Source organism: Dreissena polymorpha, chromosome 16 (genome assembly GCF_020536995.1).
Source record: "Dreissena polymorpha isolate Duluth1 chromosome 16, UMN_Dpol_1.0, whole genome shotgun sequence".
In the NCBI taxonomy this organism is placed as follows: Eukaryota; Metazoa; Mollusca; class Bivalvia; order Myida; family Dreissenidae; genus Dreissena; species Dreissena polymorpha.
In genome coordinates, this window is record NC_068370.1 from 3728360 (window position 1) to 3753047 (window position 24688).

At 33.6% G+C, this 24688-nt stretch overlaps 1 protein-coding gene across 1 annotated transcript; it reads right to left on the bottom strand.

The window, feature by feature from the left end:
• Positions 1-2403: 2403 nt before the first annotated feature.
• On the bottom strand, positions 2404-9114 carry LOC127862745 (toll-like receptor Tollo). Its single transcript, XM_052402001.1, has 3 exons — positions 9037-9114; positions 3980-5102; positions 2404-2755 (listed from the first exon to the last, which is right to left on the bottom strand). Exons 2-3 carry the CDS (start codon positions 5002-5004, stop codon positions 2404-2406), a joined length of 1377 nt encoding a protein of 458 aa, XP_052257961.1. The 5' UTR covers positions 5005-5102; positions 9037-9114.
• Positions 9115-24688: the final 15574 nt, after the last annotated feature.

Consider the following 24688-nt stretch of genomic DNA (forward strand, 5'->3'; position numbering starts at 1 on the left):
AGATTGATGCATGCTCATCTGAGACAATGTCGAGTAGCTTTCGTCGACCACTGCGGAAGAGCTTGAATAAATGCAGAGACTAGATTAGTAAATCATAGTACCTTTATATCAGTTTACTTGAAAAACAACAACAGCGTGTGCTTGAATCGTTAAAAATCAAAAGTTCATTTGAGTTTATTGTGTGATAACTTGACAATGCACACATGCTGATGAAATAAATTGTATTAAGCTTAATTTATTACTAGACTTGAAACAAGCATTTCCTAATAATGTCTCAGACCTCAGCATACACAATGTAAAGATTAACTTTCTCGCTAAGTCTCATTGATATTGAATCATGATTGTGGCCTCTAGACAGTTCACAAGGTTTTTCAAGGATCTGACATTATGACCTAGTTTTTCGAAACATGTGACCCTGATTCGAACTCTTCTAGCTAGATATTGTGAAAATATAGTTAATGACCAAGTTTCATTAAGATTGGTTTATAAATGTAGCCTCTAGAGTGGTAGCACGATCATCCTCAGATTTATTCTGGTGACAAAGTTTGCGATGCACGTTACCCGTATTCAAATTCGGCCTAGTTATTGCCTTTTGAAAAAGTCTGACCAAGATTCATCAAGATTGAGTCATACAAAATGCCTCTTGAGTGATTAGACGACTTTTCTAAGATATGACCCGGTGACCTAGATTTCGGACGCTTGTAATCCCGATTCAGACTCGCCCTTGATTTTATTGAAATAAACGTTCTGACTAAGTGTAATCAAGTTTGAATAAAACATGTGGCAAATAGTAAAACGTGGACGACGCACCCCGGACTTCGAAAACCTGACTTTGGACGCTCTACATTATACTACCACAATAGCTCAAAATGTTGCATTCAAAAAATCATTCATGTATATTTTAATGGTAATAATTAAAGCCACACATCTTGAAATGATATACATGGCATAGTAAATATCAGTATAAATAAGAAACATATTGTATAGATGCAAACTAGAATATATTTGGTGGATATAAGGTAGAAATCCTTCTTTGTTGCGCTTTAAAACTTAAAAAATAATCGCGTTTGTCGAAATGGACGTATACGTCTAGAAATCCTTCTTCTGTTTTAAAAGCTGTACCGTTTGAACATTAATAAATTACTTGCTAACTAGGCTATAGATTTAATTTTATCTTTGCCAGTAAGAATATATCTGGTGGTTACAAGGTAGATATCCGTCTTTTTGCGCTTTAAAACTTAAAAATAATCGCGTTTGTCGAATTGGACGTATCCGTATAGAAATCCAACTTTCAGTTTTAAAGTTTAAAAAATAATAAATTACTTGCTATCTAGGCTATATATCTAGGACAATTTAACACACTTTCAAATGGCATCTATATGTATTGATTAACATGTATTTCATTTCAAGGTGTGTGTCTTTAATAAAACAATTAATGCAAATGTGCATAAAATCTCTAAGGCGGAAATAAACAAACAGATAATGAGCCGTGAAAAGCAAAGTACATTAACAAAGACAAAAGCATGGATAGGTAGAGAGCATAAAGCGACAGGTACCCAGCCTAACGAGTGTAACAGCATACTCTCAAAATGTACAAATCTTAAACGATTACGATTCTACATAGATTGTGGTACAAATGTGTCATATTTCAAGCGATGGAATTTCGGATAATAATACATTGTGGAATATTATACAGGCAATATTGTGTCACCAAATATTTTGGGAAGATCAAAAACATATATCAACACTGAAAGTGACTTTATAATAAAATGTATCCTATGACAAATTAGGCGACATAAAGATAAATCAGCATTTTTAAATGAATCAAGAAACAAAAATTCATACATGGTGCATGCACTATTTACATACAGCTCATTAACAAATAATCAAATATAGGCAAAACAGGGTTAGAAATATGAAACAGTATGTATATTGAAATTGTATTTTATACATTGTAAAATTGAACTAAAGATTAATATAATATCAAAATTAATTAAACGTATCAATAGTTATCATTTGCAAACAAATAACATGCATTTTCATTCCAAAAAAGTGTTTTTTTTTTGTACAAATAGAAGGCAACTCAACATAAATTTGAACTTTTAAACGATTTGACATTTTTAAATGAATACATTCGCACATACAATCTTTGTGAGGAAACAAGTAGATTTATATTTCTTTTTAGGCTCGTTTGTGTGGGTGTATAAAAAAAGTATTACTTGAATTGCTGTCATCTTTGAAATAATTTAAAATTGCCAATGCTTTATTTGGATGCAATATACGAGTTATCTTTTTTATTGAATTTAATTAAAATGTATGAAACCAATACATTTCGAACAATCGTTAGATGTTACTTCATAAATATGTTGCATTTGTTATTTACATGGTAACCTTATATCTAAACTACGATATTAACAACGCGTCATCTTCCCGTGTTTCCGAATGTTCGGATACGGAATCCACTAAATGTAACAGTTTTTCCTTGAACAAATTATCCCAAGACTGAAGGTACTTTTTCGTGTAAAGAATGCTCTTCAAGGTGAGATCCAATTTTTGGGAAAGAACGCTCTTTTCCAAGATAATAATTACAAGTTTCTGATGGCTGCTAAACATCATGTGATGGTGCGCTTGTCTGAACTCAAATCTTCCCCATCGACTCTTAAGAAATGAATCTGTTAGCAATATAATGGTCACTGCGCTCTCTTTGATGCCTTTGAGAATGGCATCAGCAATATCATCGCCAACTTGAAAGTCTCTATAATACAGACAGAGGCTGAATTGTGGCTCTAACAAAGGTCTTAATGTCTCTTCAACAAAACGAGTGTCCTCTTCAGCAAAGCACACAAATGCGTCATATGTATAGCTTGTCTCATTTTTATTATGCCTGCCCTTTCCAAAATTGAGGTTAAGACGAATGCCCCACTTGTAAAAGGCTATAACCTGGATCTCGTACCGAAATTTAAACATAATGAGACACACTATGAGCAAAATAACAGATACAGATGCTAATGGAATAATAATTTTAAGACGCTTAAATAAATCACAATGGTAAGGGTAAAAACTAGCAGCCGCCATAATTGTTCCTGATGAGGTTGAAGTGCACGTTATATTGTCTATAGACGTTGTGTGTTGGGTTCGAATCCAGGTGAAAACATCCTCGTTTTCACATGAACATTCCAATGGATTGTCTCTTAATGTTAAAGATAATAAATATGACAAGTCAATTACATTGAATATTTTGAGATTGTTATGGTCAAGGTAAAGATTTTTCAGCGATCCAGGAAATATATTCGGAGAGACACTTTCAATAAGGTTGTCCCCTAGGTCTAATATTGTTAACGCTCTAAGTTCAACATATGTGACGTCGACATGTTTTATTTTGTTGTGCCGTAATTTAAGTTCCCGCAGCATTGGTAATTTATGCATTGAAGGCAATTGGGTGAGCATATTATCAGAAAAATCTAGGAATATAATACCCGATAAACATTGTAAACTCAGTGATAATATTTGGTTTGAACTTCCATTAATACATACTAGTTTTAAAAACAAATCTTCACTGCAAGGTAACCTTTCTTTAGATATCAGAGTTGGAAAATATGTCAAATTATTGTTCGATACATTAATTGAAATAATGTTAGTCGCATTTAAAATTAGATTTCCTACATCTGATAAGTTATTGTGACTTAGGATAATTTGTTCTAAAGCCGTGTTATGTTCGAAAACGCTTTCATTTAATGTCGTAAGTTGGTTATTGCTTAAATTTATATATTTTAACTGTAATAAATTAGAAAACTGATACGGGTCCAATTGCTCCAGCCTGTTGTCTGACAGATCTAATTGTTGTAAAGCTGTCATATTTGTAAATGCTTTCTTGTGTATTGATTTTATTGAATTATTTGCGATAATGAGTTTGCGTAACTGTGAAAGTCCTTTAAACAAAACCTCATGTACCGTTGTCAATTGATTGTTAGCAAGATACATTTCGAACAAATTTGGAAGAATTTCAAAACTTCCGACAGTAGAATTTATTTGATTTGAACTAAAATCAAGGTTTATAATATTTTCAAGGCCTCCAAATATTCCCTCAATATTTATCATGGAAACAAAATTATTGGACATAAATATTCCCTGAATAGAGTTATTCATCCGAGAAAACGTTCCGTTGGGGATTTCAGTAATGAGATTATAAGATAAATCTAAAGCCAACAGATTTTCGAGCCCGATGAAAACGTCACTTTGAATGCCACTTATTGAGCAATTACTAATCTCCAAAACTCCATTTACATTATAATCCTTAAACATTCCAGCTGTCAGAGTGGAAAAATTGTTGCCACCAAGATCTAACGAGTTAAGTGTCGAGCGACTGCAACTTTGCAAAAGCTTTCCATTGACAGTTTTAAGAAGATTTCGCCTTAACTGCACGAAGGCGAGTTGGCTATTGTTGCAGAAATGAGCTACGGATATCTCATGTATCAATGAATCCTGGAATCTGAAATAGACAAGTTGGGACAATCCGCTAAAAGTATCCACAGGAAAGACGTCAACTTTTACTATAAAATCCAAAACTTTTAATCTGTTCAGTCCTTCAAACATGTTTTTGGTTACTTTCAACGGTAAATTATATATTGAAAGATAAATAATATTTGTAAAATTTCGTCCGAGGAAGCCGACTTCAATGTCATTTAGAACAAACTGATTGTTATATCCGGTAATTCCAGTTAATTGAAGGATGTCGACTCTTTGAGACATCTGGCTCCAAGGTGTGCTATTCATGTCTGGCCAATGGATTGTGGAGCAAAATTCTTGCGGTTCATATTTTGTTTCGTCATCAATAGTGGGCATTAAACGGTCGATGAAAGATCTGTACCAGATTGGATACTCACATTGAAAAATCAATAATTCCGGTATTCCAGGGCCTCCTGGCGGTTTTCCTATTGCGATAACAGAAGCACTAGACAGTATTTGAATTATACCAAGAATGCCACAATCGAGGATAAAAGACATGATGTCGACTTGAAAACAGTCATCAACATTTATTGAGAAGCTTTTCGCAGTCAGCCTGTTGCACTTACGGGTTCTTCATTTTTTATTGCTTTTTATTCCTGCAATATAAAAATCAATTAACAATAAAGCAACCGAGCTTTTTTTCCTGTAAACTAATAAGACACACTTGTATTATGTATTTAAATCTTATCAAGCAATGCTATTACTTAACGATTACAACACGCTTGCTTTCTTAACATTATATTTTTTTAAACAAATTAAGTCCAATATTATTTATGGTTAATCCGCGTTGTTTATATTCGGTTATACAGTTATCAAATAAGCCTGTGTGTTTGTTTATTCAAAAGTCCAATCGGTTTTGAAATACTAAAAAAACCTCAAAAGTCTAAATGGGTATGAAATAGAATGAAATTCAAAGCGAAATACATTATGAATAATTGATATTGAGCAAACGCTCGATAAAATGATTTCAAAAGACCTTTTGTTATGTGGTTCGTGCTGAATATGCAATATCTGAACACCAAAAGCATTGATTGTAAGCAAAACGATATCCGTATCCGTGTGCATAGAAGCAATAACAAAAGAAATCGTTATTTCATAACGACAATAATATTGCGTTTACAACGTAAGCCGTTTTCTTATTTATGATAAGATAAAGGTACTGCATCTCAATTGTTCGCATTTGTAAATGTATTATAAACATGCAATGGAAGTTAAACGTGTAATGGAACCCTGCTGGTTTATGTACGATTTGAATGATTATATAAGACATTAAATTTAGAAATGCGCTGTAGAAATCCCTGTAACAATTAATGATAGGACAATACCCAGTCCAATTTCAACAAACGCAACAACTCGCTTAAAAGATACATACAAAACACTTGAAATACTATTCGAAATACTTGGTAGAAGTCAATTGAAACATGACAAACTCGGGTTTTCACAAGAATGTCTTTCCTAATGTTGTTCCCATAGTTTCATTATTCAATTAATTAAAAAAGGTATAACCCGTTCGATTCGTATGTTTATAGTTCATGTTCTGTTACAGTAGTGGAATAAAACAAACATTAATCCGCTGAAAGAGATTCCGGAGTTTCAATATTAGCAGTTAAATGATTGCCGAGTGGATGCAGTAGAAGGAAAAACCGTGGACATCGTCAGCGTTGTTTGATTTCCGTCTTCAGCAGCATAGCTACTTTTGATATGTGGACGAACGTATTAAGGATATAATGTACACATATATCCAAATGAATTATATAAAACGTGAGCATGCAGTGGTCCGTAAAAAAGGCGACTGAATACTCTCTCTCTTGTGGAAGCATACAAATACTTAAATCTTAGTATGACATAAGATGTACAATTTTCAGAATTCACGACATCTCTTAAAAAGAACTTGAATAAGCTCTGTTTAAGAATAACACCGTTGGTTATTGAGGGTTCATAACAACAAATTATTAGCTCTTACGCATACAATTGCTTTTTAGCCAAATGCATACTACACAATTGTAATGACATGGCTGATAATAATTGTAAAACATCGGTTATGGTAATAGGTGACATAGATTTTACTACTTCATAACATATGATATGTTCCTTTAACATCGATAATGACAGTTTTTAATAAAATAATGAGATACAAAATACACTGTTCTTCATAACGTCGCTGTCGTCCTCAACTTTTCAGGAGAGAGAAAAAAACGTCACATTTTTATAACGATTTTAGAAAGTGAAATTCTGTAAAAATATCAAACACATGAAGCTGCAAAATACGGTATAAGCAGTAGACGCGTAAGTCATACTGATAAGTCATACTGATATTACGAAATGGTAGCTAAAATATTTCGTCACCACAGTTTTTGGCATTTTTATGAGGTACGACAATTCATCCTTATAGGAGACCTCGTAGCTGCAAATATAAAAAAAAAACGTTTTTGTCAAATTTGTCCAAACGAAATGACGTACCTATAGGTGAAATGACATAGCAATAATCACTACGACTTTTCGCCCGACAAAAAAGCCAACAATCAGGCTACAACATCTCGTAATGTGGCTTTTTCAAGGGCTCTGATTGGCGAAGAGCTGCGAGATATAGCCCAAAACACGCGCCAGACTTCATTTATTCGGAAAAGACGAAAAAAATGAAAATTTTGGAGCTACGAGGTTTGAGAAAGACAGCGACGTTCAATAGTATCACTTTAAAATTGATCCTGACTGTTGATAATATAATACTGAGATTAAATATTTTAACGGTAATTGTTCTCCTTGAAATGTGCGCATTTCATGAACTTTAATATATGCTTCGTAGTACGATCCTTTTGCCTGTTTAAACAATGAACCCATTTTAGCGATACATCATAGTCAGCAGAGGTTGCGGCATAGAGAAATACAAAGTTGCAACTGGCTGTTTCAGAACAAGAACCAGATAGCACGATAATGCACTTTCTAACCATTTAACAATTACAAAATTGAGTATGCCTTTTTCATTATTTAAAATGAATCGAAACAACAACACTTCGTTTAAACAGTAGATTGCATGGTAAAATAATAAGTATTTGTATGTGAATTAACATTTATAAGGTGTGGCTTTAATGATGCGTTCGACAAACTCAAGAACTCACAGAAAAAGTGATGCTGACAGTGCGATAATACGATGGCGACAATGCAACAACGCGAAAGTACGATGGCGACAATCCGATAGCCATCGTACTGTCGTCATCGTATTATCGCATTGTCGCCATCGTACTATCGCACTGTCGCCATCGCATTGTCGCACTGTCGTCATCGTGCTTTCGAATTTTCGCATTTTTGCCATCGTACTATCGAACTGTCGCCCTCAAATTGTCTCACTTTCGTCATCGTATTATCGCACTATCGCATTGTCGCCATCGTACTATCGCATTGTCGACTATCGCCTTGCGGTACACAAACCATCCTTATTGCAGAATCAAAATAGATGACTTTATAAAGATGTACTTTGAAAGAGGTTACAGTTATAACTAAATCAACTTCGTATTAAGTAATAGAATGGGTATTGATGTAAGGTATGCCTAAATGTAAAGTAGTTTTAAAAGTGACTCCATCTAGGAAAAAATACGATGTGCGCATGTGTACCGGAAGGCGATAGACGACAATGCGACAATACGATGAGGACAATGCGACAGTGCGACAATACAATTGAGACCGTGCGAAAGCACGATGGCGACAACGCGATAATACGATGACGACAATACGATAACGCGATAGTACGATGGCGACAATGCGATGATACGATTGTCGCCATCGTACTATCGCATTGTCGCCATCGTACTATCGCATTGTCGCCTTCGTACTATCGCATTGTAGCCCTCTGAATTTTAATGTACAACCACGATGGTACTAACGGTATTCCGTACCTTTATTTGGAATTTTCGTAATGTGTTTGACATGGAAAAGTGAGTAGTGAACGAGCACCAATGATATACAGTTACGTAGTCCAACGGCAAGCTAATGATTGCTTTCGAAACTGTGATCCTTGATTGGTTGATCATTGACATTTGTTTCAATAAGTATGTTCATTATATTTAAGGATTTATTTACATGACAAATGAGCTGAGTCCGGTGTTTTAGAAAGATTCGTGCATAGAGAGAATGCAGTACAAACATCAATCGTTATTAATTTCTACTCTTAACCAATTGTCACCGGATAAAATCCAAGTATACTTAAAAAAACAACATTGCATAAATTGCTTAAATGAACCGGTTAATGTAAACTTTCACCCGCATTTTAATTGATTTAATTATATTTCAAATGTCGCACATGCTAATGTCCTTATACATATTTTACGATACTATCACGTAAAATAACGAACTTATGGCAAAAATATCAATTTAGCCTTCTAAATTAAAGTTCGACACATCGTAATCAAATTCATAGGATAAATAAACGTTTAATACAATTTCAAAAAGAATACGGCTCCACAAGTGCAACTTTTTTTTGAACAAGCTTAACAAACGAAATGCATACAAAGCTAACGCATAAAATATTACACCTACCGCGGACAACGATAAGCCATTTCCTATGCGATAAATCTGAACAAAATATTATCATGTCACGCGATCCTCATAGAAGAGCGATTTACTTTAAAGCTAATTTAATAGATGCATTGATATTTATCATATCCATACCATGACCGCTTTGTAAATCAATAGATCATAGTACACAACGCATTTTGAGGTGTTATCATTGTAGAAGAGTTAAAAAAAGTATTAAACCCATTTATGCCTAGCGTCTAGAACAAAGGCCTTGGCAAACAGCGAAGACCCAGATGATACGCCGCATGATGCGGCGTCTCATCAGGGTCTGCGCTGTTTGCTTAAAGGAATTTTTGTAAGAAGTATTCTAAATATAGAAATAGAAATACTAGAAATCCCTAATTTTGGAAAAAAATAGATCCAATTTAGAAGGATGGGAGAGTCCACAAGGCATAAATGGGTTATATACAACGGTCGTGTACTTACTCCTTGCACGTGGCGGTACGTACAAAATGAGTGATGAGTGAGCTGTGAAAGTCGATTTTGTCAACAAGTGGTGGGCAAAGCTGGCTCTCGCACTACTGTTTTCATCGGTGGAAAATGGTCCGAGAAGCTGAAAGGCAAGGTAAACAACTGTACAAAAAATCAGATACGTTTTGTTGTTATTATAATCAGGACTTTAATATACTTGCTATTTTTCTTTATTTAGTTGATTTTTCATGCATTGTTGTGTAATAAAGGAAATATATGTGAGATCACTGGCGACGGCAAACTCCTTTTCCTTATTGAAAAAAATCAGTAACACAATAACTTGACGTTGATTCTACAATGAAACACCAACTCACATCAAGTATATTCTTACATTCTTATTTATACACATGTCACCGTAGTTAGAATGGTTGTATAATTAAAGTGATATTGTGGGCATTTTTCACTGATGGATTGAGCTGAAAAGAATTAACAGGTCAAAAGAGTAAGTTAAAATGTGGATACTGACCAATTATCTGCAACTCATCTTGCTTCCAGTTGTTTATAAAAATATATTTTATATTCGATATTCTTACGTGACTCACCCAGTCCTCTAAGCCGCAATGATCCGTAAAACAAAATTGTGTCTTTGTGTCGTATGAACGAATCTGCACTAAAACTAAATTTAGTTTCACATCGTACATGCATGATCAGTTGTCAAACGAAAGTACGGTTGATATTCAAATGCATTATTTTTCTCTTTCCGGGATATTGTTTTAGTATGTTGATGCTGCATTAACAAATATAAGTGTATATGCAGTGAAAACAACAAAAATAAACAACGGTTGCGAAAGACACCTATAAACTGTTAGATGCCCATAATATCACTTTAAGGCAGCTGTATAGTTTCTCTTATAGTTCATCAGTCTGTTTTTTTTTACAGCATTGAATGTCAGTAATGTATCGACACTTTCGAATCATCTCGAACGATAAAATTTAGCAATTACGGATCCTCTTTCAAAAGTGAGCATGGTATTGTTTTAACTCAATTAAAGTCTTTATAACGCTCAAAATCAACGAAAAATTCTTAAATTATTTCGTAAAATAAAGTTAACACCTTAGCAATCAATATTCCTTATAGCAATGGCCACAATATCAACGCTAGATGTGGTATGATTACTTAGATTTTTGTAGATACAAAATGCACATTTTTATTTCTTTGTGACCACAATAAATTCCATGTTAATTTCCTGCGAATATATCTATTGATACGACACACAAACACTAAAATGGTACCATGTTAAAACCATAATAAAAACGAGCATTTTGTATCCACAAACATCTATTTTACCAGACCACATCTGGCGTTGAAATTTCGACAATGGCCATGAGGAACAATTATTTTTAATTGTTTAGCTTTATTTTACGAAATACTGTACGAAATGCTCGTTGATTTGGACTAGTAATGTTACATTAAGATGTTTTCACAATATCAAGAAACATATCATGAATAATGTTTTCAATTTATTTAACTTATGAAGTAATGTTGACATTGTGTGTTTGTATTTTATACTTAATGAAACAATGGATACATAAATAATAAAAAAGCAGTATATTAAAAATGAGATTAAAGCCCACTTGTGACAAGCATTATTCGAAGTTCTGCCTACTTCCGTCGTCTGAAATCATTCCTTCTGTATGATATTCAATGTAATTTAACAGAAGAGATGACTGAGCAATGGACATCTCAAAAGCGATATAAGTTTCCGAATTGCGTCACGCTCGTGCCCATCAAAAAGGACATCAAGCAGAGAATAATAACATAAATTTTCATGTTTAATCAGACACACAATTATCCTGCGAGCTTCATGGATGCTTTGAAAAACTGGGATGTAACGTTTGAGCTCTATCAGTTATCAGATAAACAAGGGGAATAATTGTGTGTGCTTTGTGAATGATCTGAAAACAGGAGGAATAATCGTGCGAGGCTCATGACAGATCAAATGAACATAATGCAATATCTGTGAGACCTTCATGATTAATACAAAATTGAGTAGGAACAAATCATGCTAGCTTCGTTAATGGTCTGACAAGCTATCATGTTTCACTGCAACATTGTTTGAAGGCTGCAGTCTTTACAATCGGTTACAAAATCGGTGTTTTATAACAAAGCAAGAGATCATTAAACAACCAAATCAAATATGTACGCTATATTTGAATTCAGCCATCCCAGGTGAATATACTCGTGTATATTTGCCATTTATGGATATTCATTAATTTGGAAAACGAGTTTACGTGATATGGAAATGACACTTTATGCGACTTCATTTATACATTTTTTTAAATTCGTTGACACAAACAATAAAGCCAAATTCCGTACGGTTGAGTGCATAGTTATAATTATTCTTCACACGGATTTGGTACCATTTATACTAGCTTGTAGTTGACGACATGTTCCGGATGCAACACCACATCTTGATACGGTTAGGTCATTGATCTCGTACCGTCGGATTAGGTCGCATTTATACTAGCTTGTAGTTGACGACATGTTCTGGATACCACACCATATCTTGATACGGTTAGGTCATTGATCTCGTACAGCAGGATAAATTCGCATTTATACTAGCTTGTGGTTGACGACATGTTCTAGATACCACACGACATCTTGATAGTTAAGTTCATTGATCTCGTACCGTCGGATTAGTTCGCATTTATACTAGCTTGTAGTTGACGGAATGTTCTAGATACCACACGACATCTTGATACGGTTAGGTCATTGATCTCGTACCGTCGGATTAGGTCGCATTTAAACTAGCCTGTAGTTGACGACATGTTTTGGATACCACACCACATCTTGATACGGTTAGGTCATTGATCTCGTACCGTCGGAATTGGTCGCATGTATACTTGCTTGTAGTTGACGACATGTTCTAGATGCCACACCTTATCCTGATACGGTTAGGTCATTGATCTCGTACCGTCGGATTAGGTCGAATTTCTACTAGCTTGTAGTTGACGACATGTTCTGGATACCACACCTTATCTTGATACGGTTAGGTCATTGATCTCGTACCGTCGGATTAGGTCGAATTTCTACTAGCTTGAAGTTGACGACATGTTCTGGATACCGCTCTGATCCGGTTAGGTCATCGACCTTCTACCGTTACCTCCATTCGCATGTAGCATCCATAAAAGAAAAGAGCCAAATATACAAGACCTGTACAGACCAGTGTAAACTTTTAAAAATGGACGTACGCAGTTTCACTGTCCATAAAGGCGAATGATCAGCGTTGTGTCAAACACAATAGCTTTGATGTGAGATCGTATTTCAAAGAAGCTAAACAGTATACAGTGCTTGTATTGGAACATATCATTGTTTAAAATGTCATTAATAGATATTTTTAATTCCATTCACAACGTGTATCTAATATTTAAAAATCTGATCCGGATAGTAACTGTAACTGATTGCGTGTTCTATTTACATGTATATTATTTGGAATAATTCTGTTATGTACAATGTATTTTACATATTGTTGATCACTACCTGGATATCAAGTATAAAAGCTATTTTATGTTAATTTGAAATAAGAAATCAAACTTGCAATAGACATCAATTTGGTAATTGTCACATCCAGACCTGTTCAGTTCATGTTCCTGACGTATTTATGTAATATTATGTCTATACATTGAGTATAATAAGCACTTTTCCATTACTTTGTTATTAACCAGGATGGTACTTTTGCGTTTTTTACTGCATTTCTAAACTTTGTTGATGCACGCCTGAACACAATTTCATTGTGTTAAGGTAATATAAAATACTATTAAACATCCAGTTTTGAGGTCAAATCAATTAATATAATGCATTTATATATGCAAGTGTTTTACTTCTAATTTGTCAACATCAGTCAATACATTAGCTAAATCTGCATATTATGAGTAGTTAAAATACACAGTTTATAACAAAATTGATTTCATATTCCAACTTCACATACTAGTGTGTTTATAAAATGGTTATACGGATATACCAGTCAGGATGGTCTAGTGGTTAAGGTGTTAAAATGCAAAGGACAAGGCAGGTTCGAGCCCCGCTAGGGAAAAACTATTTTCTTTCTTTAATTATATTATTCAATTATAAATTGAGCTCTACAGTTTCATGGTTAAAACATAGCAATTTAAGGCATTTATTGACACACGTCAACATATACCCGAAACTGAAAACAGTCAGTCCCTTAAACCATTTGACTGATCTTCACCTCTGTGACATGGGGTGCAGGCAACATATTATCTTCACTTGTTCACAATATTATGCACTGCAAAATGAATTTCATAATGGTTTTCATTTAGAAATCTTATAAAAATGAAACATACTAGTGTTTAAATTTTAGAATTCAAATAACAATCAATTACACCTCTTAATATTCCTCTGTATCATACCCCTGCATATAAGTTTTTCTGGCGTACCGATTATAATTAGAACCACTGTGTTTAAGTCTGAAGTTATACGCATATATTTTATTTAAACTGAATAATTAAGGTATTTGTGAAACACTGTTTAAATGAGCAATAAAATGTTGTATTTATTTGCATACATAATTTAATCGGTCAAAATGATACACTTAAATAAATACTTTTTGATACGACCATGTTCAACAGTGTACGTAGCTGCATACTTGTTAAAATTAATTTGAAACTGTTGATAAAATATAACTCTATATTAAATACACTGATATGCCGGATTTTTCTGATATATAAAATAATGACAGAATAAAGGAATAAAATATAATAAACAAGAGTTGTGTTCGTCAGAAACACAATGCCCTCTACTGCGCCGCTTTGAAATAAAAAAAAATTGACATTGACGGATGACCTTGACCTTGAACTTCCACCACTCAAAATGTGCAGCTTCATGAGATACACATGCATGCCAAATATCAAGTTGCTATCTTCAATATTGCAAAAGTAATGGCCAATGTTAAAGTTTTTTTTTCGGACGGACGGACGGACTGACATACTGACTGACGGACAGTTCAACTGCTATATGCCACCCTACCGGGGGCATAAAAATCCAAATTCCAAACCGATCTTAATTAAGCTTAACAAACCAGTCTTTTGATCAACCATTGGTATTAACCGACCAATTTTGATGGCAATCTGCTACCTACGTCTGAAGTGCTTAAATGTGGTTCTTCCTCATTAAACTATTAAGTTGTGTTTCACTAAAAATATATGTATTTATCATAACTGCTAAAGACGAAAAAACACTCATCAATTGTATGGTTAAATGATATGGTCAAAGGAAATGACATTCCAGCGATAAACCAGTAGAATATCCAATTAACTATGCCAAATTAAACGGATAACTTAAAAAATATATAAATATTAGCTTTATTGGATTGGCCTTTTTGTGTGAGATGTACTTTAATAAATATTACTTCATACAAAAAGTATAATACTAAAATGGCAGTGCTGAAATGGGATTCCAATGTACTGTTTGCCCTGTTTGATATATCTATGTGTGTATAATGTTGTATTCACGATTAATAAGAGTACCACAATGTAATAAATAGAATGTAAGGTGAGCATTATATTATAAAACGAAGTTTATCATAATGAGCTCTAAACATTTTGGCACTGGGCAAGCTTTGTTGATCAGCCGCATATGGCTACATATTTTTATAATATTCACCTTTTAGTCTATATCTATTTGAACATGCATTTAAACAAATATGTGTGATTATATAGTCAATCACTTGCTGAGGATTACATATTTGTCAAATTTTAAGTCAATCAAATTGACGTGTTATATTACTATAATATTACTATAATACTACAGACTCTGGACTCGCGCCATTTTTGCGGGAATACTATCGTACCAAGAGATTTCTTTCATTCTCTGTTACATCTGTTACATTACTGTCCCAGAGGTTCTAATCTACTACACTGTAAAGATACTGAGTTGGGGAGATTAACCGTGATTAAACATGATATTGTAGCTTGTTTAATTAGTATACGAACAAAGACTTTAGGGTTTGTTTTCATATGTGTTTTAAAGGTAATTGATATACAGGCGATATGCCTCTTTTAAAGTTACGAATATTATAATACGGAACAGATGGTTTTACAACAAGCAGACATTAAAATGTGTCTTTAATGAAAAACACATGAAATTGATAGTAAGCTTTGATTACACATTGAAAAGACTGATCTCAAATTGTGGTATTAATTTACAACGTGACTATTTGACTTCAGAGTATATTATTTCTGCAGAACTGAAAAAGATATGCCGTGAGACAATTTAGTTTGTCATATAGCCGGTTAAAGATCGGTGAAATGATGAATACAGGGAAAAAATGCATTCCAATTATGGAAATTAACATAAATTTCACAAATACTTTTCACTTACTTATTGCAATGTTTACTGCATACTATGTTTCATTATTGTCAGCTTAACTGCATAAATTAACATTATTAATATTAAATTAAACTTACTTGATTCACAAAGTTATCCATTACTGAAAGACATATTCAGATCAGAATGCACTTAATCAAATGTCAGATTATTCATACAAATCTGAACCTGTACAGGCGAACCTAACTATTTTCGTGACATACAGCAAACTTTACAATGCTGTAAAGATGAATTACCAACAAAAAACAACTCAGTTAACCGTCATTTGAAACACAGACAGCCTACGCTGTTCAAAGTCAAGGCAAAAAAAAAGAGTTAATGAGTACAAGAATTTTTCATGAACCATTGTTTTATTTAATGAACAGCTAATGACCTCCAAATGAAACCACAAAAGGTTAATACAAGTCTTGGTGTATTTAATAAACTTTACATGAATGTTTACTCTTGCCCATATAACCTAACACATTCAGTAACTGTTTAGTTAATGAACTTTACCATTATTATAAACATTTGTTCCATGCACTTGCAGGTCGTAATTAAATAAATTCATTTATTTTATGAGAAATGAATTTTTAAAAAGTGCATTCATTTATAAGCATAAATTTAAAAAACAACAACAGTTACTTATATTCATTAACGTTATGAGTTCAAAAACATCTATAGACAGAAACATCCATCAACCTCATTGAGTTGTTAATATCCAGTGTTGTATTACTATATTCTTGATAAAATGTTAATCTACATATAAAGCTGTTTCTGATTGGTCTATATTTCAGACTGTTCTGTGGAGGCTCTATAAAACTGAATTATGCAAATATGATTTATTGTCCTTGGTTTGTCAGTTAAATTATTTTCACATTATAAATTAGCATGCAAGTTTCTCCACGGATTCTAGTACCGCATTCAAGAACGATGTACTTTACAATATCTTAATTTATTTAATTTATATTGTTTTAAGCATGGCATCTCTAAATCTGGATGACTGTATAATGAATAAGTCGTTTTTGTATTAGCTAATTAAACATAGCTGTATTAACACCAACATTGAAACAACAAAGTGACAACTTACAAATATATCAAGTACTAATTATTTCGCGAGCGTATTATTTATTCTATATTGAAATGACCACAGGTTGTACTTAAGGTCTTTCGGGATACCAACTTAAACATAACATGAATGATTTAAAAAATAAATAACAAAACGTACTTACCCGAAACATCGACTTCACAAAAAGAAAAAAAAAGTCACAAACATGCAAGAAGTCCACATTTCGACAAACGTGTTAATTCGTCGATCGATATGCAGTCAAATGATTTGCGATTTTCTATGCGGAAGTTTTGAAACTCCGCATTGTTAAAGTCAAACGTACCTTGACTAGGTTTATTCTGATTTAACCCGTTTGAGCCTGGTAAACTTTGCTACGGGGGATAACATTACCTTTATGTCACCCACTGTCTGAAAATATGAATAGCGACATTCAAGTATATCTCCGATTAGAAGTCAAAAGTTAGCCATGTTGGTAATCCAGTCGAGCATTTAACCCATTTATGCCGATTGGACTCTCCCATCCTTCTAAATTGGATCAATTGATTTCCAAAATTAGGGATTGTCTGGTATATTTATTTCTATTTTTATAATATTTCTTTCAGAAATTTCTTTAAGCAAACAGCGCAGACCCGCATCATGCTTCGTCTCATCTCGGTCTACGCTGTTTGAAAATGCCTTTTTTCTAGACGCTATGCATAAATTGGTTAAGATAAACACAGTTATCGTTGTTGAAATACTGTTTTCAATGCATCGCGAATGTGTGAATTTTGTTAATAGGGATTTAACAGGTAAATGCTGAATATCTGTTCCATGTACAAACATCAACAGCGACATCAGCAGCAACAACAGCAACAATAACAAAACTACCGTAATAGTTAAGTGTGTAATATTTTGAGGACAATATTAAAATTGTCATAACATATTTGGTGTGCCGTTCATATCAAGTTCATATCACTTGTTCGTTGCAAATATTTCTAAGTTCTTAGGTTTTTTTAAGGACGGTCAACGTAAATTAAATTATAATCAGCAATTATCGACAATACTTGAGATAGACAAAAATTGATAGCAGTAACGGTGTTAAGTAATCTACATATTCTTCAAACACAATTAAGCAAAAGCTTTACGCCGGGTAATTGAAAATCTCGTAATAAAAGTGCAGTATTTCCTAGTTTTTGATTTACCTATAATTATGACTCAATGCGCATATTAAACTATTATGTTCATATCAAAATATATTTCGTGTTTTGAATAAAAATCATGCCGATCGTATGTATCTTGTGCGTGCTTGTCCTTCCGCGCTTGATGCTTAAAGCCACACACCTTGAAATGAAATACATGTTAATCAATACATATATATGCAATTTGAAATTGTGCAAAATCCTCATTAAGTCTATAGCCTAGTTAGCAAGTAATTTATTAATTTGTTTTAAGTTTAAAACCGAAAGTAGGATTTCTATACCGATAAATCATTTCGACAAACGCGATTATTTTTACGTTTTAAGGCGAAAAGAAGACGGATTTCTGCCTTGCAACAACCAGATATATTCTAATTGGCATAGATACAATTTAGTCTATAGCCTAGTTATTTATTATTTTTTAAACGGTACCGCTTTTAAAACCGAAAGTAGGATTTCTAGACGTATACGTCCATTTTGACAAACGCGATTATTTGCAAGTGTCATAGCACACCAAATTTATCGACTTACTAGACTCAGGAACGTTGGTTCGAATCAATATTTATAATTTTCGACGTTTGAGTCGAAATTACTTTCCCTTCAGTATAAATTTGACGCCAGAGGCGTTGTCGAAGCACGAGGATATTCGTGCATGGTTGAACAGTGGCCAGTTTTTGTTATTCAGCCTTGGGAAGACGCACGGTATACATATTATTTTTGGCTACATTTTACAAAATGGACAACATTTACGGAGCTACGTGTTACAACTTCCCTTGGGTTTTCGTCTGAACATGATAATAGTGTAGTTAGTTACTTCAGGTCCAAGGTTCTTGCAGTGGGAAGGGGGGCGAAGGTAAAATAGTTGTTATGATCTTGGATGATGGTTTTGGTACACATTATAATTATAAAGAGACAAACAAGCTTGCGTCTGACATAAAGCAAGATTTGCTTCTCCTGGGTTTATCGTTAATGTAGATAAATGTGTCTGGGAACCAGAACAGGAAATGGAGGGGCTGGGTGTTAATATTAATATGAGAGAGTTTTCAATAAGAATTACTGAAAGAAGAAAAGCAAGTCTATGAATGCCATCCAGATTTTATTGGACCCTGTAGCTCAAATAATGACTAGATATTTTAGTATCGATGTTTCGAAAGAGCGCAAGGGGAATTCGAACGTAAATTGTCAATCGGTAGTCTAGAACAATAAGCATTTTGGACAGACACGCTAAATTCGCTTAACAAAAGATTACTTGTTACTACTGGCGCTGGCAAGTAGTATACAGTGATGCATCTGCTGTGCCTTATGCCGGATATGAGGTAGGGACGATGAATGTTGTGGCGCATGGGACGTGGTCGACAGAGGAGACTAAATGTCTTCTGCTTGGCAGATACTTTGTGGAGTTTATAGAGTTGTGAAGAAGTTAATTGATGTGTTTGCATGCCACCGCGTTAAATGGTTTACAGACAATCAGGGAGATTGTAGTGTTGTTAAAACAGGTTCTTTGAAAAAGGATTGACAAGGGCCTAGTAACACGAACGTTCTCATGTTTTAAACTCAACTCAGAATATGATATTTGAGTTCCCACTCACCTAAGAATTGAGTATGACGGGGATCTCACGAACAAACTCAAAACTTATCTCAGTTGACACCGACTTAACTTTCCGACTCAACTCAAATATTTATTTTTTGTTAAAGATGTCAGCGCCGTATTTCAAAATGAGATTGATTTAGAACATTTTGACGGAAAATAGTGTCATTTTTATTTGTGAGCGTGAGCTAAAGAATGCTAAAGCGTCTGCTTTAACCACCGCATCTGGCTGTTCTCACTGGTACAGTACATAGTGTGTATTAAAGAGCTTGTAAGACAACGTCGGCCAGTCTAGTGTTTATCATTGAAATCTGTACCTATTGACTGCTTAATGCATGTCAAAACTGATTAGCTGTATCAATGATTTGAAAAAAACACACACCTCGACCTGTGTTTTAAGACACATTTTTTTTTTTATACATTTGTGGTCATTTCAAACTTGCGATATAAAAAGCTATAACATAATTTTGAAAACTGATTTGCGTCTAAGATTATACAACAGCGAACAAATTCAGTGCCTTCAGCAATTTGATTCCTTTTCGTCTACGAGAGTGAAAATGCCTAGGTCAGATAATTTTTCTGAAAGCGAAAGGCTCTGTCTATTTGAAAAATATAATAAACCATTAAGGAAGAGCTGTACGGTCAGCTAAAAGGCTCAAACGGCAATATGATGCGAGCTGAAACATGGAAATCTATACTGACAAATTTGCGAAGGTAATTAGCTAGTGTGTGTGGAAATCTTTTTTTTTCAAGTAAATCATGTAATGTGTTTAACATGTGATAAACATCTAGAGATGAAAATGTTGAAATGCTTCAAAAAATAATTAGTTAATGCATTATTTAAAATGCAAACATAAATACCTGCTCAGACATAGTCATCCTTTTTAAAGTGTTCTGTCTTTTGTAATAAGTAATTTATGTATTTGTAGCAATTGACTTGCTTTAAACTTGTAGAGGATAGATCCAGTTAAAACCAACTTAAATCAATTTAAATTATATAGTTGCTGAACACAAAAGTCTGCATATTTGTCACCTCTCAGTTTAATCGGTGTTGTTGTCATTTTTAGTTTAATAGTTTCATTAAAAAAAGATTGTTCAAATTCTATTGGAAATATGAATTTATTTAAGCATTTATGTGGTTAATACGTTTACGTAAATATATTACACCGAAAAGGGAAACGAAGAACAACATTAACAATAATCGATACATGTCCCTGTTTAAACCTGTTCATTGACAGCTGTTTTGACGGCATTTCATTATTATTCCACGTGAAAACTGAACGAAAATAAACAGTTCACAACGCATTAAATTCTTAAAGAAATGTCAAATTTTGATACGTTAGCGAACTCATGTTCATTGAAAATACTGTAATTAAATCAAACACTGCTCCATTCTAAACTAAAATTTACAATGTACGGAAACCAAAAAAGAGCCTGTACAATTCTGTAATGACAATATATGACTGAAAGAGTTAGAAGTAATTAAGACATGTGTGGTTTGCTAGTGTGTAGCCTATGTTTCTTAAGGATACATTTAAGTATATTTTGTGTTACATTTTAGTCATGTTCTTCGGAATGATAGCGTTTGTCATGCCATGCCTGTTGTGCATATTTCGATATCAAGATCACTTAACTCAGTTTTTATCAACGTGTGTGAAGTTAGCCTATTTAGCCTATTAAGGAAGTTTAGTGCGTACTTTGAAATATACATCCTTTTAAGCTCATATTTTCCTATTTAGCAGCCATTTTAATCTTTTAAGCCTATATTATTAATATATGAAATAAGCTGAACTATACGTCCAATTTAGACTATGTAGCCTATTTAGCAGCAAGTTAAGCCTATTTTGCCTAATTAGCAAGAATATTAAATGAAACATGCGACAATAATCACATTTCTACGGTGGCATAGAGGTGACATTCACTCCTCTTTTTTTAAATTGCATTTCTCTTTTTTTCTATCTCGTGGCCACGATTTAGCTAAGTCGGGATCTCGAGATCTCGAAATAGAAAAAAGCACGCCTCTTTTTTCTATAAAAGAGGAGAAAATTTTCGTTATCTCGAGATCCCGAGTTAGTTAGCCAATCAAATTTTGCGTAACATATGTAAATATCCTGTACGCATATATATAGCTGGTCAAAGCAGGCAAGGCTCTGATATAACTTAACATACTTCTATTAGTACTACTATTACTACTACTACTACTACTGCTGCTGTTGTTGTTGCTGCTGTTACTACTACTACTACTACTACTACTACTACTACTACAACTACTATTATCCTATAACATTTAAGTATTTAATGACTCCTGGTAATTCCAGCTACCACGAACAATGGTGATCGTTGTTTATACAGTGCCATTGGATACGCAATGTGTCATGTAATCCAAATGGCTACATGTATAATTAATGTGAAATTATTCATTATTATAATGCTTTACTAGTATGCATCAACATCTCCGAATGTCCATTTTATATCCATGTATAATTATCTGATATAAAAAGGAACCATGTGCAAACCCGAAATATGCACTTACTATAGGATGAATATATATAGTCTCCAATGTAACAATATCAATTGGCATTTCGATATGAAAATTAACCCCACGTTTATGTACTAGTTTAGTATTGAACTTTTTATGGCTAGTGTTTGATACACTTGATCTCTGTTCAACGCAATCAGAATATTCTTTGCTGTAATGCTAACATCCACTGGGAGCACGTGGGTTGTGACAAACTAGTCTAATGGATAGGTATATGACGTAAACAATTTGGACTAAAGACAATCTGAAGCAAAAGGAATCAATATATTATGTAATATCATATTACCACCGTTATGCTCTCCTGTTGTTGTCTAAGCGTGTTTGTTTAACTATGCTTCGTTCAATACTGACTCAGCGCTAGCATAACGATTCGCATTAACGTTTAATGAGCTTATTGACGTGTCACCAATTGCTGTTGAATAGTGTTGTTTATATCCAGTGGGAATATTTCATGTTTATTCATAATATGACGTGAGCGTTCCTGTTCTAAATCAAATAAGCGTATTACTTTGCAGGTTGTTCCGTGTTGGTGTCGACCATTACAGAATTGTAAATTGCTGTAAACAATGTTGATGCAAATAAATAATGAAGACCTGTGAAAACATCTATCAAACAAAATAAATTGAAGCTGTGTTATTTGCATAACTCAACGTTACAATATTGTGCCATGTACTTTATGTTTTGTACAGACACACACGTAACCTTAATTTGACGTTTAGTCTATAACTTAAAACAATATGGGATCACTAAAGTCATTGTGATAAAATGAATAACTTGACAATTTACATAATCTTTTTTTCTTGTTCGCAAAATATGACTGATATTGCATTACGCTTCTTGTAAAAGATGCAATTATCCGAACATGGCAAGTCTATTGATTTGTTTATATGTTTCTTTATGTATTTTTTTATAATTTAAAAAGAAATACATTACAATAAAATATGATGTCTTATCATAGATAGGACACTTATCGAATTGCCATCGGTTGATTCGCTTGGTGTAACTGATCCATGGCATTGGTATATAATAATTACACTTTAACAAACGCTATAAGGCCCGATAAAAACGTTACGCTTTGTATAACTGATGATATTATTTGTTTCCTGGAAGTACAGTCATGTACTTAAAACGTTATGCTGCATATCTATGCAAATTTAATTGCTATTGTTCTTGTTTTGTACCGAAAACAGTCTGTACTCTGAAAACTCATAAAAATGTTGGCATCATTGTGTTTCTGATGATACTGCGAAATTCGATCGAGCTCAAAAGTTGAATTTATAGATGCGGCTCAGCGGCAGTTAATTGTTTTTAAAACAAATATATCATGCTACGTTTTTAAAACAAATATATAATGCGGCGTATTGCATCATAATTTTGTTTGTTGCGTTTTAGACTTCAAAATATATGAAGTATGCATACTGCGTCGACTGTTGTCCTCGAAGTAACAATTTGACAGCACTATTAAATTGAATGCTCAAGCATTACTCACCACTCTCCAGAAACTATTGCGTATTTTATGAGGGCAATATCAAGGTGCATGATCAACGGGGTTCACATAGGTTTACACACGGGCTGGATAGAATTAAAACATACCGTTAAGAACTGTATTTTTGCAAATATCTCAAGTTATTGAAATATGCATGCAAACATTTTTAGTTCAGTGCATTAAATACAGTTTTTCCTGCAGTTTGTGCCGTTATCTTTACATTAAAGAATACATTATTGACAACGTCTGAAATCGATACCAAAATTTCACGTTGCGTGTAGCATAACCGTGTATATGAATATTATTAACATAAATTTGTTGCCAAGAAGACAGGCTTATGAAATGAAGTAATTCTGATGTTTTTCACATTGCCATAAGTCAGAAGCCGCATAAATACTATTTTTTATGCACTAATTGAAATTCCTCAGAAAAATTGTTTTAAAAGTTATTTGAAAAAAAGCAGCACTTTTACAGCTATTAACATCCTTTTAAAGTCACGTGATCCTGCACCCTGATATTTGTATTGTTGTGTCCCGTCATGTCAAGAGTCAAGTCATTTTAATTAATTCTTTACCTCCGCATCATGATAAAAGATAGTTAATCGAATAAATATGAAAAGCAATTAATGTGTATGCCAAACATTCGAGTTACGCCATAGGTATTGGTAAACACAGTGAACCTATTGTGCTACTAAATGCAACATAAATACCAAATTAATCAAATTTTAGAATTTTTGTAGACTTCAATATAACGATTGCACAAACATACAATTGTACTTTGATGCATGATGCCTATGGTTTATTGCAGAAGAACACTCACCTATTTTATTCTTTGTTGAATGTGAAGCACCCGCAGATGATTGAGATCAACTATGGCTCTGGCTCATGTGTTAATGGAGATAAAGCTCTAAGCTTATATTAAAAAGCATTTTTTTCAAGAAACAAAGGGCCGTAACTCCTT